The 15,863-nt window shown below is 37.5% G+C and overlaps 1 protein-coding gene across 3 annotated transcripts in view; it reads right to left on the bottom strand.

Moving 5' to 3' along the window:
• Positions 1-947: 947 nt before the first annotated feature.
• XRN2 (5'-3' exoribonuclease 2) overlaps positions 948-15,863 on the bottom strand; it is a 78,699-nt gene continuing 63,783 nt past the window's right edge. For all 3 annotated transcript variants that reach the window (XM_045053935.1, XM_045053936.1, XM_011280982.4), the window contains 3 exons: positions 9,371-9,434; positions 4,177-4,315; positions 948-1,495 (listed from right to left, as the gene is read on the bottom strand). In XM_045053935.1, coding sequence (XP_044909870.1) covers positions 1,430-1,495; positions 4,177-4,315; positions 9,371-9,434 — 269 coding nt within the window. In that variant the 3' untranslated portion in view covers positions 948-1,429. The remainder of the gene's footprint in view (positions 1,496-4,176; positions 4,316-9,370; positions 9,435-15,863) is intronic.

Below are 15,863 nucleotides of genomic sequence, written 5' to 3'. Positions count from 1 at the left end.
AAAGTGTGCGTTTGGGGTGTCTATAAAGCTACAGACAGGAAGTCATTTGTATGGGCTCCTTTGGAATATGCAATACTTGATTTAGATGGCTATTCATTTGTAGTATTTGGAAGATAGAGACGTTTAACAGAAGGTGTTATCACTTTAATGTATTGTGAAGGTTAATATACAATAGTTGTGTTGTTAATGCCCAGCAGAGAGATGCTTTGTCTCAACAATAAAGGACCCTACTCTATTCACCCATCACCAGCAAAGAACTCAATAGCTTCAAAATAACTTCCTATTCAAGGTTAAGGTGGCCTTTTTTCCACATAGGCTAAGAGTAACAAGTGTGCCTTAGCTGAAATATTAAAGCAAAAATGTCCTAAGTCAGAAGGTCAAAGAGAAGCCTTTTTCTACAATCTTAGGCTAGAACAGGCAAATGGAAACAAAGCAACAAGCGGGCACGCGCACGCGCGCGCGCGTGTGTGTGTGTGTGTGTAAATTTGTCCTGGCAAACAAGTGAAAACGCATGTGCAAGTGCCATGTGTGAAATGCAAGCATAAATATAAGGAGTAATAACAGTGTGCTAAGTAGCAAGAAAAAAAATGAGTGAAAACAAATCTATTATAACGTAAAAAACATGCTAAGGAGTACAGACTAATTAGCTATGAATTAAACTTTTCACCTTAAAGATTTAAAACAAGTCCTTAAAACTGGAGTACAAGTCTACATGAAGTTTATAAAATGTATGTTAACTTATTCTCACAGAGAAGGTATAGTCAAATCAATAGCTGACATACTTATTAATATAGGAGATAGCTGGGTTTTCTTGCTACATTGGTTTTCTTTTGACATCTAATTATAGAAATAGTTTTCTGAAAAAAATGACTTAAAAAAAAAAACATTTGGCCAAGATTTTCAATGTTTAAAAACTATAAAAGAATAAGGACACAGGAGACCAGAGGTTTTTTTTTTTTTTTTTTTTTTACTAAAGTTCAGAAATTTTCATAAGACAAGTACATTAATGAAATGTTTCCAAAGAAATACTGAACAATATATACTCTAGTTGGTTGAGGGTTCCAACTCAAGAGTTCATACCTAATTCTTGTGCATTAAAAATCAGCATGGATCTCAGATGATCTAGAATACACTGTGTTTTAAAATCCACAGCTGGTTTGATTTTTAACCATAATGAAAAAACCAGTATTCCTATTCCATCAAATGTGTTTTACAAGCAATAATAAATTCAGATCCACTGTATTATGCAACACACATCTTTGGAAAGCAACATAAACAGTGAGATCAGATCAGTAGAAATATACACAGTTAAAAGAAATACACAAAGTACTGTAGTTTTATTAAAAACTACTACTTGAGAAAGAAATCTTTCCACAAATAGCATAAAATTGTAGAACGATGAAAGGATTTGGGAAAGCTTTACAAAAGCCTAATTCCAACTGTATCTTCCTGAGGGTGGTGGCAAAGGGTATTTCCTTCCTTCTCTGGGATATCCCTGAAAATAAGCAAAAGCAAGAGTTTATTTTCTGGATTAACACCTCTGCAAAGAAATTAATTTTACATTGCTCTGGAAAAACACACCATAAAGAAGCTGAATAGGTCTTAAAAGTATATCATATGGAAGGTGTCTCATAAATAGGTGCTTTGGGCCCCCAGTTTTATGCAAAGCTCGTTGCAAGGCTGGACTCCAGCACAAATGCTACTGCTGAAAACTACCCAAATGAGCCATAACAGGCACTGAAGAAATTCCCTACAATGTACACAAATGAACTATAGTTAAGTGTTCTGTGGTTCTCAATCTTCCCTGCCATCCCTGGCATTAATTCAAGCCACACTGTAGTAAGATGCCTACATCATCTTTAGACATATTACACTAGAAAAGTCATTTTTGCTTAACCAAGGCAAGAGCTTGCTAAGTGAGTTGAGGCCTAATGAACTACTTATTTTAGGGATTTTTTTTTTTTAAGCTATAAATTGTAGAGTATTAAGTAACACATTAGATTGTTACATGAACAATTACCGGTGACATTTATAACATATCCTAGTAGACTTGCAAATAACATTTCTGCACAACATAAGATTCCATCAAAATTCCTTTCTAGGCTTCCAGGATTCTGAAACAGACTGTCCTGCCCCCATGTTGTCACGGAGTAGTTTAAATTATGAGTCATATAAACCTCACTAAAATACAGCGGGGATCATAATTAACATTGTTTTTAACAATGAACTTCTGCAATTAATAGTGTTTCAAAACCTGTGATTTAATAAAAAGTATCTCCATGAAAAGAGAGATTGAGAAAAAGAAATGTATTTCTAAAAGGTCCTAAAAGGGGCGCCTGGGTGGCGCAGTCGGTTAAGCGTCCGACTTCAGCCAGGTCACGATCTCGCGGTCCGGGAGTTCGAGCCCCGCGTCAGGCTCTGGGCTGATAGCTCAGAGCCTGGAGCCTGCTTCCGATTCTGTGTCTCCCTCTCTCTCTGCCCGTCCCCCATTCATGCTCTGTCTCTCTCTGTCCCAAAAATAAATAAAAACGTTGAAAAAAAAAAAAACAAAAAAATAAAAGGTCCTAAAAGAATTACAAACTTACCAACTAGTTTATATCTTCTAAGTGAATAATTATTTTACCTGCTATAACAGCAGAGAGTCCCTTACAAGGAAGGCCTCTGAAGGAGATGGGAAACATGATGAACCAGGATCAGAAGGACAGGGCAGCCAGGCCCCAACTCTGTTGCCCAAGTGCAGGCACCACGTGGTTTCAGTTTCCGAATTGGAAGATGAGGTAGTTGGACTGAAGATTCTCCAGGGTTTTTTCTAGTTTATAAGTATGTCCCCATTTCAATAATACTCATTATTTTTTTTTTCAACGTTTATTTATTTTTAGGACAGAGAGAGACAGAGCATGAACGGGGGAGGGGCAGAGAGAGAGGGAGACACAGAATCGGAAACAGGCTCCAGGCTCCAAGCCATCAGCCCAGAGCCCGACGCGGGGCTCGAACTCCCGGACCGCGAGATCGTGACCTGGCTGAAGTCGGACGCTTAAAAAGACTGCGCCACCCAGGCGCCCCTATAATACTCATTATTTAGACTGCCTAGTATCATCCCATCAACTCTCTAACATAAATAGTCTCACACCATTGATGGGATTTTTAGACATCTTGGGCTGACAGTGTTCAAAGTAAAGTCTATGAACAGACTTTAATGGGTTGTAACAAAATTCTCTCAAAAGATAATTAAAATGATTATTTTCTTGTGAAGTGAACACTTACAAGAACACACACAAAAAAGTATAATTTTTTTTTTTCTTAGCTGTCAAAAGAGCAGTCTTACATAAAGGGATGCATGGCAAGAACCTGCATATGAAAATTAATATTCAAAGCACTGCAAAAGACCTGCTGGCAATACCAGGTAAGCAATTTTAAAACCACTTCACATCACCGCAGGTGCCAAACTCCATGAACACCACACACACTAAAACACTAAATTGCAGCATTCTGACCCTGTTCTCTGGCTAGGATTTGATTGCAGAGCATGTAAATACTGACCAGGGTGTCAAATGGCTGGGGGACAAATAGACTGAGACAAATAGACCTCTGGCTTAAATACGCTAAAACTGGATGCTTTACAGAGAAGAAAGTGAAGCTTACACATACCAAATAAATTTGTCTAGGAATTATTATACTGAATCAAGTATGGCTATTTAAATTTGGTAAAAAAAAAACCACAAAAAACAAAAAACGTATGATGGAGAGATTTCTTTCCATGAAAAAGGGTATTTGATGAATCAAGATAGGAGACTTCTAAGATGAATAAGGTTAAAAGGTTAAAAGGATAGATTCTTACTTTCAGTTTCTAGAACATTAATATCTATCATGAGATCTAGTTTCTACTTAAAGAACAACATCCTTAAATGATAAAAAAAAAAATAGGTTTTGGCAACTGGCCCTATTTGTGCTAAATACCACTGACTGCTATGATTGAAAGAGGCTTGGGATGAAAATTCTTCATGGTGTAACAGATTTTAGTAAGGCAGATTATCACCCTATATACATTTTACAATGAGGGAGCCAAGTTCAGCTGAGCTACTCTATCAGTGACCTTTTCCAGAGATGTTTTTAAGAAAATATGCTAAGTATAAAGTGAGCAGCAGGCTTTTTGTCCCATGGCCCACGCTGTATCACCTGTCTCCCTCCACGATCATCACGTCTGGGTGGATACCCGCCGGGTCCAGCTAGCATCTGGTACTGGTTTGGCTGGAAGGCTGCATTTTGGGTTTGGAGCATCCGGTTCCATGGCAGCAGAGGTTCAGCCCCAACGCCTCTGTGGAGAAGAATCATGTTGGCATTAGAAGTCATATCTGTTATACAGCCCATTGTCTCAAACTATCCAGCATCATCTCCAAATCTTAGGACGATCTAATTTGCCATTTGTCAAATGGGACATACAGTATTAGAGTGACATTTATGTCCCTCATATTCAACGTAGTCTAACATGTTTCATAAAGTATCACCATTTTTTAAAAAGGTACTTAAACTCCATTGAATCAGAAAGGTAGGACTTAAAATATTTTGCTCATTTTCAACTGTGAAATTTCTGTTTGGTTACCCAAAGATTTGGACTCAAGATCACCGAGGTGGCTACATTTAAGATGCTATCCGAAGTGTAAACATGTACAAGACAGGAAAATGGGCTTGATTTTTAAAAATGTCTAGACTCGTTCTTGGAGTCCATTCTTTCTAGTTAATTGCAGGTTGTAAATGAATTCTTACTGCTCAGTATTTTGAATCTAGGGTAGGGGACTTGGCTGTTTTTTCCCATCCATTATTCTGCTCAATATGTCAAAAGGTCTGATCAGGAGGAAATCTTTTCAAGTTCTATTGATGCAGCTTACAATTGACCATGGTGACCTAGCAACATGAGCACTAATTGGCATGGGCTGACTGGCATTTGGTGTACCGTTTACATGGGAACACAGATTCAACAGCTATTATAACCCAGTTTGCCGGCCCAGATTACTAGTCAAAAGAAATGTTTTAATTGTCTTCAAGTGCCTATTTTAACTTTGCAGATACAAAGCTACAGGTATGCTGTATTAAATCATAATTTAAAACCGTCACATAAACAAGGTAGCAAAGATACACCTTCTAAGAAAGGCAATCACCATTTAAGACACAACTTTCTCCTTGAGACATTTTCCTCAACTTCCATTTTATAGAACAGTCACTAAAAAGAATAAACAGAAGCAAAATTCTCCAATATATTTCAACACCACATGCTTTGGGGCCATTACAGATGTTAAGAGAAATTACAGTCAAACTTTAAAATTGCTAAAGCACTGACTCGTATTAATGATAACCATACCAGCACAAGAATTTCACCTCCCAGGTCTTCGAGGATGGGAGCTCAGAGCTGGGCTTACTGGGTAGTCCAATTTTCTCACAGCTATTCAAGCCTCAGTCCATCTTCTCCACCCTCCTACTCTCCTTGCCTTCACTTGGAACTTGCTTTTTTTTTTTTTTTTTTTTTAAAACACCAAAGATAATTCTTTTTGTGTGATGGCTCAAAGAACGACTCTGAAGAACTCCAGAGAAGCCAGCCAATACTGTTTTCTAGTTAGTGGTGAAACCAGAGCTCTAATAAATATAAAATTTGACGTAAGTGAATCAAAATTAAATAAAAAAAAATCTGTATCTCAGAAAGAATATCCATATATTCAGGCTTTTAATTATTTTTCAGGTTTGTTATTAATACAAATATATTTTAGCAAGAACAGCTCTACAGAGATAGGAATGGTTTCTTCTGGTCTCTGCATGAGGGAGTGGTTAATGTTTTGTACTATAACCAAGGAGGCTCATCAAAACTGGGGAGGCTCATCAAAACTGGGCCATTCACACAAAACCCACATACCAAAAATGCAACTCACACACTGTGTTATTAACTGTAATCAATTTTTTTTTTCAGTTCTGCAATGATCAAACTCACTCAATTGAGCTTCTGGAAAATCTGCTCGCATGGATGGAATATATTATAAATGCATTTTTACATTATTTTATGTTCTAAAAATAGGTTAGAAACAAAGCCAAAATTTAAAAACACAAAGTCCTCTCTTTGTTCATAATAATTACATAAAACATTTTTCAGTAATTTTTTAATAAAAATAATTTAGTTGAAATTAAACAGAAAAAACAGTAAGAGGGACAGGAATTACCCTCTTTTCCTTTTTACTGGCAGAGAATCCCTTACTTTCCACAAGTTTACCGTATTTCTATATTAATTATATTAATTTGAAAATAGTTACAAGTATAATTTGCCTTCTATTTAAATCTGGGACAGAAGCATTGAGGTTGACAGATTTCAACTATTTTAAATTAGTAGCTATTTATTGAGGCAACCTATCTGAGGCATTTGGCATCATGGATGGCAACATTTTTTTTTTTTTTAACATTACTGTCAACGTTCTATTTTTTTTAATATTTATTTAAAAATATTTTAATTCCAGTATAGTTAATATACAGTGTTATATTAGTTTCAGGTATACAATATAGTGATTCAACACTTCCATACATTACCCTGTGCTCATCAGGACAAGCGCACTCCTTAATCCCCATCACCTATTTCCCCCCTTACCTCGTACCCTCTGGTAACCACCAGATTGTTCTCTATAGTTAGGAGTCTCTTTCTTAGTTTTTTGTCTATGGCAACAATATTCTTAAGTTTCCAAATTTCTGTTTTGGAAAGTAGCTGGCAATGCGAAGTAACTACTACCAATTTGGATATTTTTAATTTATATATATGGCGAAATTTTTAAAGATTTTCAAAGACTAACTAAACTTAATGGCCATATGTTAAAAATTAAATGGCCACCTTGATTATGGCCAGAAAAGAGAAGGCCTCCACTAGCAAGAATTACAGACAATAGGGCAGAACTCGAATGCTCTGTTTACCACTAACTCAAAGTTAGCACTGGCTTGTCTGTGTGTGCATGTGTGTGTGTGTGTGGGGGGTGGGCGGTGGGGGGGGGGGGAGAAGCAGTGTTCCTATTGCATTTTTAAATGAACATATGGATTACAGATACTATCTCAAAGTAAGAAAAAATTCAAGAAACCATGTATTTCATAAAAAAAGGTACACTCAACATTTTCTTTTCTAGTAGGGCTCTCAACCAAACACTCAAAATCATGTGGCAGGCAACTACTGAACTAATAAGGATCAGTAAAACTGGTTCCAGTAAGAATTCTATTACTTACTAGTTGTGACATCTCAGCAAAGTCAAAGTGACTGCCAGTGTGTATCTTCTCCTCTACATCTTGTGAAGTCAGAATGGTTAGACTGGCAAGTGCTCCAGAAGTGAGCGATGTACTCACTGCATTTGCTAACAGGCTAACGCACAAGTTTAGGAATGCCAAATTCAAACTCTGTTTTCTTTAGGAATAAATGGTATGTTTCTTAAAAGACCACAGTCTAAGACATAAGACAGACTTCTATTAAGCTCACATTCAACATTTGGCTTAAGGTATGATTTTCAGTTTCAGGCTAAAACTAAACCAAAAATGAATGCCCCACAAAACTTGCTCCTAATCTGCAGGGTTCACAAAGGCAGTCAGGATAATACCAGTACTTGGCTAGAGCAGAAGAACAAAAACCCGATGGATATCAGGACAATGGTGATGATCTTAGAGAATCTTTTAGTGTACACAGGGAAGGAGAGCCGCTGGGAATGAAAAATGAGCACCTCCTCAGAAGTGGAAGGAGACCCTTTACTTCCTCTAAGTCCCGGCAGCTTTACTATAACATTATGCTCAAGTCAGTGTTCTGAAGAACTCTGCTCATTCAAGTGAAAGTTTCTTAGTAAGAATGCTACAGAAGAGAAACCTTAGGTAAGCTGTCAGATTTGTGGGCCTAGGTTTCCTCATCTGTAAAAACAAGCAAGATCTACTTCAAAGGGTTGCTAGGAGGAATAAATGAAGTCATGTTTCTAAAGGTATATTTACACAGTGCAGACACATGATAGGCAGACAATAAATGTCAGTGATTATTAACAATATGGGAAAGAAGTAGAGAAATTGCCTGAAAATCAAACTCAACAAACTTAATGCAGAAGAATGGTTATTTAAAATGAGATCAGTTCTAATGTGGTCATTTGTAATTTAGGAAAGATTTACCCCTTACTCATTTAATTTGTTTGAAAATGGTCCTATCCTGAGGATGCTGAAGTAGTGCATATGGTATTCTCTGAGCACTTATACTGAACAAAACATAAATACAGGCATTGTATCAGTCATCTGAAAATGAAAAAGCAGCTTGCACTAAGTAGTTGATACTATTAAAGCAACTGAGTAACATGATTTCTTTTATCTTCTTATAATGAAATGATGTCTGAGAGTGTCTAAAGAAAGTTTTCTTAAAAGGGGAGCATCATTTATAACCCTGTTCCTAACACATTTTATTCATTTCAGATATGAACACATCAGAATGCTAAAACAGTAAAGGCGAGAAAAACAAAACAGATAAGAACTGGGAAGGCAAAGAGGGAAGCCTTAGTATGGGCTTCATTGGTTTCCGCATTTACTGATGCTGGCAAAACCAGCATAAAATGATAGATCTTAAAAACGCCCTCTAAAAAATTATTCTACAGATGTTACTATAATTATTCATAACATGCCTAGCGGTCTTGTTGTGCAGAGACCACCTGACTTAGGAGCACACAACTTATCAATGAAAGAACACAAGTCAAACATCCCTCGTTATTAAACCATGTCACACTCTTCCTAGTCCACAGTACTTATTAGACTGCAGATCCCATAATCCTCTTCTGAGTCCCTTCTGCGTTTAATTCAGTTCAGTCTTAAGTAGTTAAAGAAACTGTTTTCAGTGGCAACTAATAACTACTGACCTACAGTGACACTGCCCTACAATAGGCTTGTCAGCCCTGAAAAAGTTGTACCAAAGAAGCTGATTAGGACTTCAAGAGGTTTGTAGCAAGAATCAATGGTCGGTCTGTACTAATGCTGTGTTGCCTGCACAGAAATGATAAAAGTGGAACACCATTAGTTATGCCTCATTAAGCTGCGCAACCCTTCTAAAAAGAAATTTGTTTAGGCTGACCAAAATCTAATACAATTTTAAGCTCTCTGTGTTGCATTTTTCAGGGCACCTTAAAACATTCAATAAAATAAAAGGCCAAGGACCAAGAAAAGTAGGAAAGTATATAAACAGGAGTCTTTTACTTCAACGTGTTAGCCATCTGTGTCTAAAGAACAGACACAACAGAAACTGTTTGGAGGGAACAAAGTACATTTCAAACCACGGAGAAAGCCCAAACCTCAAATGTTGATGTGGAAAAATACTTAAAAGTCATGTCTGCTTTAGTATTACCTGTCAAATCTTTGCTGCTGGAAAAGGGGAGGAGGACCCCGCCAGGAATCCTGGGGCCTCATATCTGGAAAATAAACAGGGAATTTTAAGATGTAATCAAAACCATAAAAACCCTAGAAGAGAACACAGGCAGTAATTCCTCTGACAAAGGACACAGGACCTTTTTCTAGATATGACTCCTGAGGCAAGGGAAACAAAAACAAAAACACAAACAAAAACTATTGGGACTACATCAAAATAAAAAGCTTCTGCACAGCAAAGGAAACAATCAACAAAACAAAAAAGGCAACCTAATGATATTCGCAAATCATATATCCAATAAGGGGTTAAAATATATAAAGAACTTCTACAACTCAACACCAAAAAAAGAAAACAAAACAACAAAAACAACAAACACAATCCAATTAAGAAGTAATCATGATTCAGCTACCTATATATTTTTGTGATTAAAAATTCTTGAAAAAAATCTAAGATTGAATATAAACCAAATAAACTAGCATAATTATACACAATGCAAATGTACAAAGATATAAAATCAACTGGGTCAGTAAATGTTTTGCTTTATTATTTTTCCTTTGATAATGAAACATAGTTTTAGGAACCCTGGTCATTATACTCTCATTTCTCTCTCACTGCCTATGTATGTGTGCATGTGTATGTTAAGGTATATATTTTTCACATTTTTTATTTTAAATACTGTGCAAAAGAAGGGTAAAGATTTAGGTTCTTTTCCATAAATACAAACTGAAAGAATAGTAACTTCAATAGAAGTCCTGAAAGTTTCCCCCTAAGCACGGCAGCTGGAAGGAACCCTGCCCTCACCTAGCTATTATAAAGTGTAGCCCACACATCTCTCCCAACACAGGCCAGAGAGATGCTAATAAAGGGACCGCCCACTTTCCTATTGTTTTCTGAGTCAAACCTCTTCCCCTAACACAAAGCTGAATTGGCAATATCTAACTCCAAGAAACAATTACATGGCTCCTGGTTCTGCATGTAAAGGAGCTGAAAGGAGCAGCCCCAAACACTGGTCAGGAAGGCACTCAGTGGCTCAGAAGGTCAGTGTTAACCAACTGCCACTCCATTCCCATCTCCAGTCTCACAGTCACCTTGGCCACCCTTCTTTAGTGGGGTCCGTGTGTGACCTAATTAAAACAGCTGGTTCCAGGAGTTGTCTAATGAGTTCACTGTGTGAGGACAGTAACCTCCTCCAGACTCCCAAGACCCAAGGACAACAAGGCTTACCATAATGTATTCAGGCTCACATTTTAATGGAAACACAAACTAGAAACATGCTTTTCAAAATTACTTTCTTAAAGGAAAGAAGAAATGAAAGCTCATCTCTGGTTAGGAACCAAAAAAACACAGTCTAGGTTTACTTTAAAAAAAAAAAACAAAAAACGGAGAAAAAGAAAAGTAAAATTGTGCTTAAAAGCCCCACAAAGGAGAATATGGAACAAGTACAAGTAGAGGACCTGGCTGTTCACATGATTCCAGTGTGAACAACCCACTACTACTGCCTTGGACTCCCCTGGCCTCGACAAGGTTGACTATGCCACCTGAAGGAAGTTTCCTACGTGGAGAGGCGACCCTTGGCCAGGGTAGGGGTGCAACCATAGCCTACTGCTCCTCGGCCAGCCTGAGTGGCCAGCAGCCAAACTCAGAAGAGATGCTTCTCTTACAAAGGAGCAGGAAACTTTCACCACCATTACTTTCATGCAGAAACCCATTTCGAATGAAAATGTGGTATCTCTAGTCAATTTCAATTAAGTCTCTTTTCTTCTCTTAAAACCAGACTAGTAATGGTCAAATTGAGGAACACTGCTGAGGAGTTTTCACAGTGGTCATTAGAAATTCCAAACCTGAATGGGAACTCATGAGGCTTACCACACAACCCACAGAAAACAGGGCAAAAAGGATCTCTACAGGCCCAGAATAACTTCTGAATCACTACTACAGACCAAACACAATCAGAAAAAAAACATAATCCTAAGAGGTAAAACCAGAAATTTTTACAAAAACAGCAATCATCATTTGTATGGTTTATTCCTATGGAAAAACATAAGACACACTTACCTCAAAACATACATGACTTTCAACACATTACCATTTATGAGAAAGTGATCTACTGAAAGTAAAATCAACTTTTACGCCACTTTCTCTGATCATTACCTTGTTAAACTTGAAGTGCATTGGTCTATTCATATATTGCACACAAATTAGTTTAGTGAGAATTAGTTTAAATGTTTCCAGAAGTATTTTAAGTGTCTCACATATAGAAAATTAGCTTAACAAAAGTCAAAGGAAATACAGTGAATTTCATTTGATCCCTGTCTAGCTCTGTACTTCATATGTCCATGTCCCAGGATCACAGTGGTAATTAACCCTGGAAACATGCCCTTTTTTTTACCATGAAGACTGAATTCTGTGATTCTGGTTCCACAGAATACAAACTCTGCGTGGTACTTAACAGAAGCTTCCAAACGGGATCCCTAATAAATTTAAAATCAAGTGAAGGTAACAGAAAGATACATCTACATTAACAAAAACCTTCAGAAATGCTTATCCTAATGTTTCATGACCAATAAAGACAGAAAAAAAGCTTGTATATCTTCTCCTAGAAACAGTACCAATGGAGGGAAAGTCACCATGATCAAGAACACATGTTGATTAGGTTCAAATACGCTACTGGTTAGATTAAGCACAACAAGATCTGTAAGCAGAACTGGAATATAAAGTTCATTAGCTATGAATACTTTCTTTGGGAAGAAGGAACCCTCTCAATAGTCTACTCATATAACTCTAAGTGCCTAGACAAATGGCCAAAGTCCCTATTCCATCACTTTTAATATTACAGGTACTTCCCACTCTACTTTGCTTTTACTATTTCTCACTTCCAGAACAAGTGTTTTTACATAAGCAAACTCAGCACATGCAAAAACTATAGTTTTTTGTTAAAATCTAAGCAAATTTCCTATGACGTAAAAATTCTAACACAATTATTAAAACATCTCTTGCTTTCAACCCATAAAAGAAAAATAAAAAGGATCAAAGAAAACCTTTAAGGCTACTTTTAAACAGATCTCTTCGTGTGGCTCTGAGAAATATATATAGCCCTTAAGTATTCATAAAGCAGAAATATTTCCTGGCTGATAAGTAATGAAGTAGAAGGTAAAACAAACTTATTATCATTCATTTGTCTGGCTCTAACAGAAGATCCATTTGAGAGGGAGAAAAAAAAATTCTGAAGCAGTGAATTGCACTTCAGAAAGGCACAGGCGAGAGAGGAAAAATGACAGTTAATTTTTTCCTTTGGTCTTTAAAAACTTACCTCTTTTCTAAAGCTCTAAGGCCATATAAACCAAGGCTTCACCAATAGCTCCTCAAGTGACAATTTACCTAATCAGCATGGCAATCACAGGAAAGATTCCATGTTTACTGATTGCACTAATCAAAAATCACTTTTCAAATGCGGCTAATTGACAAGTTTACCAACTGAAATGAAGTGAAGTGACATACTGGGTTCTCTGGGTTGCAGAAATGAAATGCTTCATTCACATGGAATGCTCAAGACTGCACTTGACTCCAACAAGTTTTCAGTACCCGGGCCAATTACTCATCAGCCAAAAACTGACACATCAAAGACAAATCACAAACCAACAGTAAGAAACACCTACAGCAGATAGAGTTTGACCAAATGGTCTGTCTTGTTATTTTGCACCACATGAAGAAAACAGCTATGACAGTACGAACATTAAAAAAAATTAAATGGCTTATTAGATCTCCATTTTACTAAAACTATTTCTGATCAAATTTTACAGCTCAAGATTCTATAAAAAAGAAGGCTGATCTATCATTTATTATTTTTATTTATTTATTTATTTATTTATTTATTTATTTATTTATTTATTTATTTATTTATTTCTTGTGTGAGAGAGTGAGCACACCATGTGTGAGCTGGGGAGGGGCAGAGAGAGGGATAGGGAGAATGTCAAGCAGGTTCTGCGCTAACCACGACACGGGGCTCAATCCCACAAATCATGAGACCATGACTTGAGCCAAAATCAAGAGTCAGTCACTTAACCGACTGAGACACTCGAGGGCCCCGGGATTTCCTTTCTTGATAGTGGGCACCATTTCTCTGGGCTCATCATATTAACTGTGACCAATTTACTATCTTGCAGTGACCATTCTAGATTAGGACAATTATTATCAGGGAATAACTTGTGAAATGACATGGCTGCCTTCAAGGAAGTCTACTCTCAGAACCCCAAGCTTTTCTAGGTTCTCTTATAACCAAGGGCAATTAAAATTCATTTACTTATCCAAATCCTTCTAAAGCTTTTACAGTTCTGGCTTGATTCCCAATTTTCTCTCTCCAAACCCTCTCCTTTCTGCTGAGCAAGAATCAGACCATATTACTAACTACCAGCAGATGACTTCAATGTCTTCAGGTACTTCAACGTGCACAAAAATCAGACTCAGCATATTCTTCCGTATTCCTTTACCCTCCTGGATTTCCAAATTCTCATTAGTCACCCAGGTGTTCACAGTGCAAAAGTGAACCTCATCTTCTCTCCCTCGTGTAACATATTCAATTATCCAGCCCTTCAGTTGCTCCTCTCCTATCTTCTCCACTTTGAATCCACTTTGCCACAGATCAGTTCAGATCTTCATCATCCTACCCTAACTAAAACAACCACCAAGTCTTTTCCATAACCAACAGAGCTGTGGTTTTAGAAAGGAGATATAACTGTGCACTCTTCTACTTTAAAAAGAGCTTTGGGGCGCCTGGGTGGCGCAGTCGGTTAAGCGTCCGACTTCAGCCAGGTCACGATCTCGCGGTCTGTGAGTTCGAGCCCCGCGTCGGGCTCTGGGCTGATGGCTCAGAGCCTGGAGCCTGTTTCTGATTCTGTGTCTCCCTCTCTCTCTGCCCCTCCCCCGTTCATGCTCTGTCTCTCTCTGTCCCAAAAATAAATAAACGTTGAAAAAAAAAAATTAAAAAAAAAAAATAAAAAGAGCTTTAAGAAGCTCTTATACATGAATAGGAAATTTATTAAGGAAAAACTGGTTAGTAAAAATTAGGATCAAAGTACCAATTTTAAAAATTATCCCTTAAAACAAAGATATATTATTCCTTGCTTATCAAATTACCAACGACTTTTAAAAAATGATAATACCTGGTATTGGTATATCATTACCAATGGTTAATGCCAAGTTGCTTTAACCACATAACAGAAGGAAAGACAAACAACATCATTACCATCTCAACATGGAGGAAAAGCATTTGATAAAATTCAATACCCACTAGAAACAAGAAACAGAAAAAAACTTGTTCAATATTTCTTATCTAAAAGAAAAAAAAAACTACAGTAAACGTATTTGCTTATTTTTTTTTTAAATTTATTTATTTTGAGAGAGAGAGAGAGAACAAGCAGGGTAGGGGAAGGGAGAGAGAGAGAGAGAGAGAGAGAGAGAGAGAGGGAGAGAGGGAGGGAGAGGGAGAGGGAGAGGGAGAGAGAGAGAGAGAGAGAGAGAGAGAGAGGGAGGGAGAGGGAGGGAGAGGGAGGGAGAGGGAGAGGGAGGGAGAGGGAGAGGGAGAGGGAGGGAGAGGGAGAGAGAGGGAGAGGGAGAGAGAGAGACCGACCGACCGTCCAAGCAGGCTCCACACTGTAGTGCAGAGCCCAATGAGGGGCTCAATCCCCCAAACTGTGAGATAATGACCTAAGACAAAATCAAGAGTCAGACACAACTGACTGATCCACCCAGGACCCCAGCAAACGTCACTATTTAATGGTGAAATATTACAAGTTTTCCCTTTAAGGCTAGGAATGAAACAAGGATGTCTACCATTACCCAATTACACCAGAGGTCCTAGACAGTGCAATAAAGCAAAAAAGACCAAAAGGCATGAAGATTAGAAAGTCAATAAACAAAACTGTCACCACTTACAGATCACATGATTATGTAGGCATAAAGTCCAGAATATACAAACTTTCAGAATAAATGATTTTAGTAAGGTTGTTGGATACAAAGTCAAATTCAAAAATCAACTACGTTTTGGGGTGCCTACATGGCTCAACTGGTTAAGCGTCTGACTTCAGCTCAGGTTATGATCTCATGGCTTGTGGGTTTGAGCCCCATGCCTGCTTCAGATTCTGTGTCTCCCTCTCCTCTGCCCTTCCCCTCCTCTCTCTTCAAAAACAAATATACATTTAAAAAATTAAAAAAAAATTAAAAAACCAACTACATTTCTACATACAAGCAACTGGAAAATGACATTTAAAATATTACTTCTAAAAACACCAACACATATCAAACATCTATGAATATTTTTGTCCTCAATTTTTATTGTGATTTCAACACTTACAGAAAAGCTACAAGAATACAAAGAATTCCCACTGCTCTTCACCCAGAGTTCCCAAATGCTGGCATAAACCTATTCCTCACCTGATGCCAGTTAAAGTGAGAAGGAAAACTAACAGTGATAGTG

Source organism: Felis catus, chromosome A3, assembly GCF_018350175.1.
Source record: "Felis catus isolate Fca126 chromosome A3, F.catus_Fca126_mat1.0, whole genome shotgun sequence".
In the NCBI taxonomy this organism is placed as follows: domain Eukaryota; kingdom Metazoa; phylum Chordata; class Mammalia; order Carnivora; family Felidae; genus Felis; species Felis catus.
Note: the sequence above shows the minus strand (reverse complement) of the source record. Positions and strands in the feature narration are given on the sequence as shown.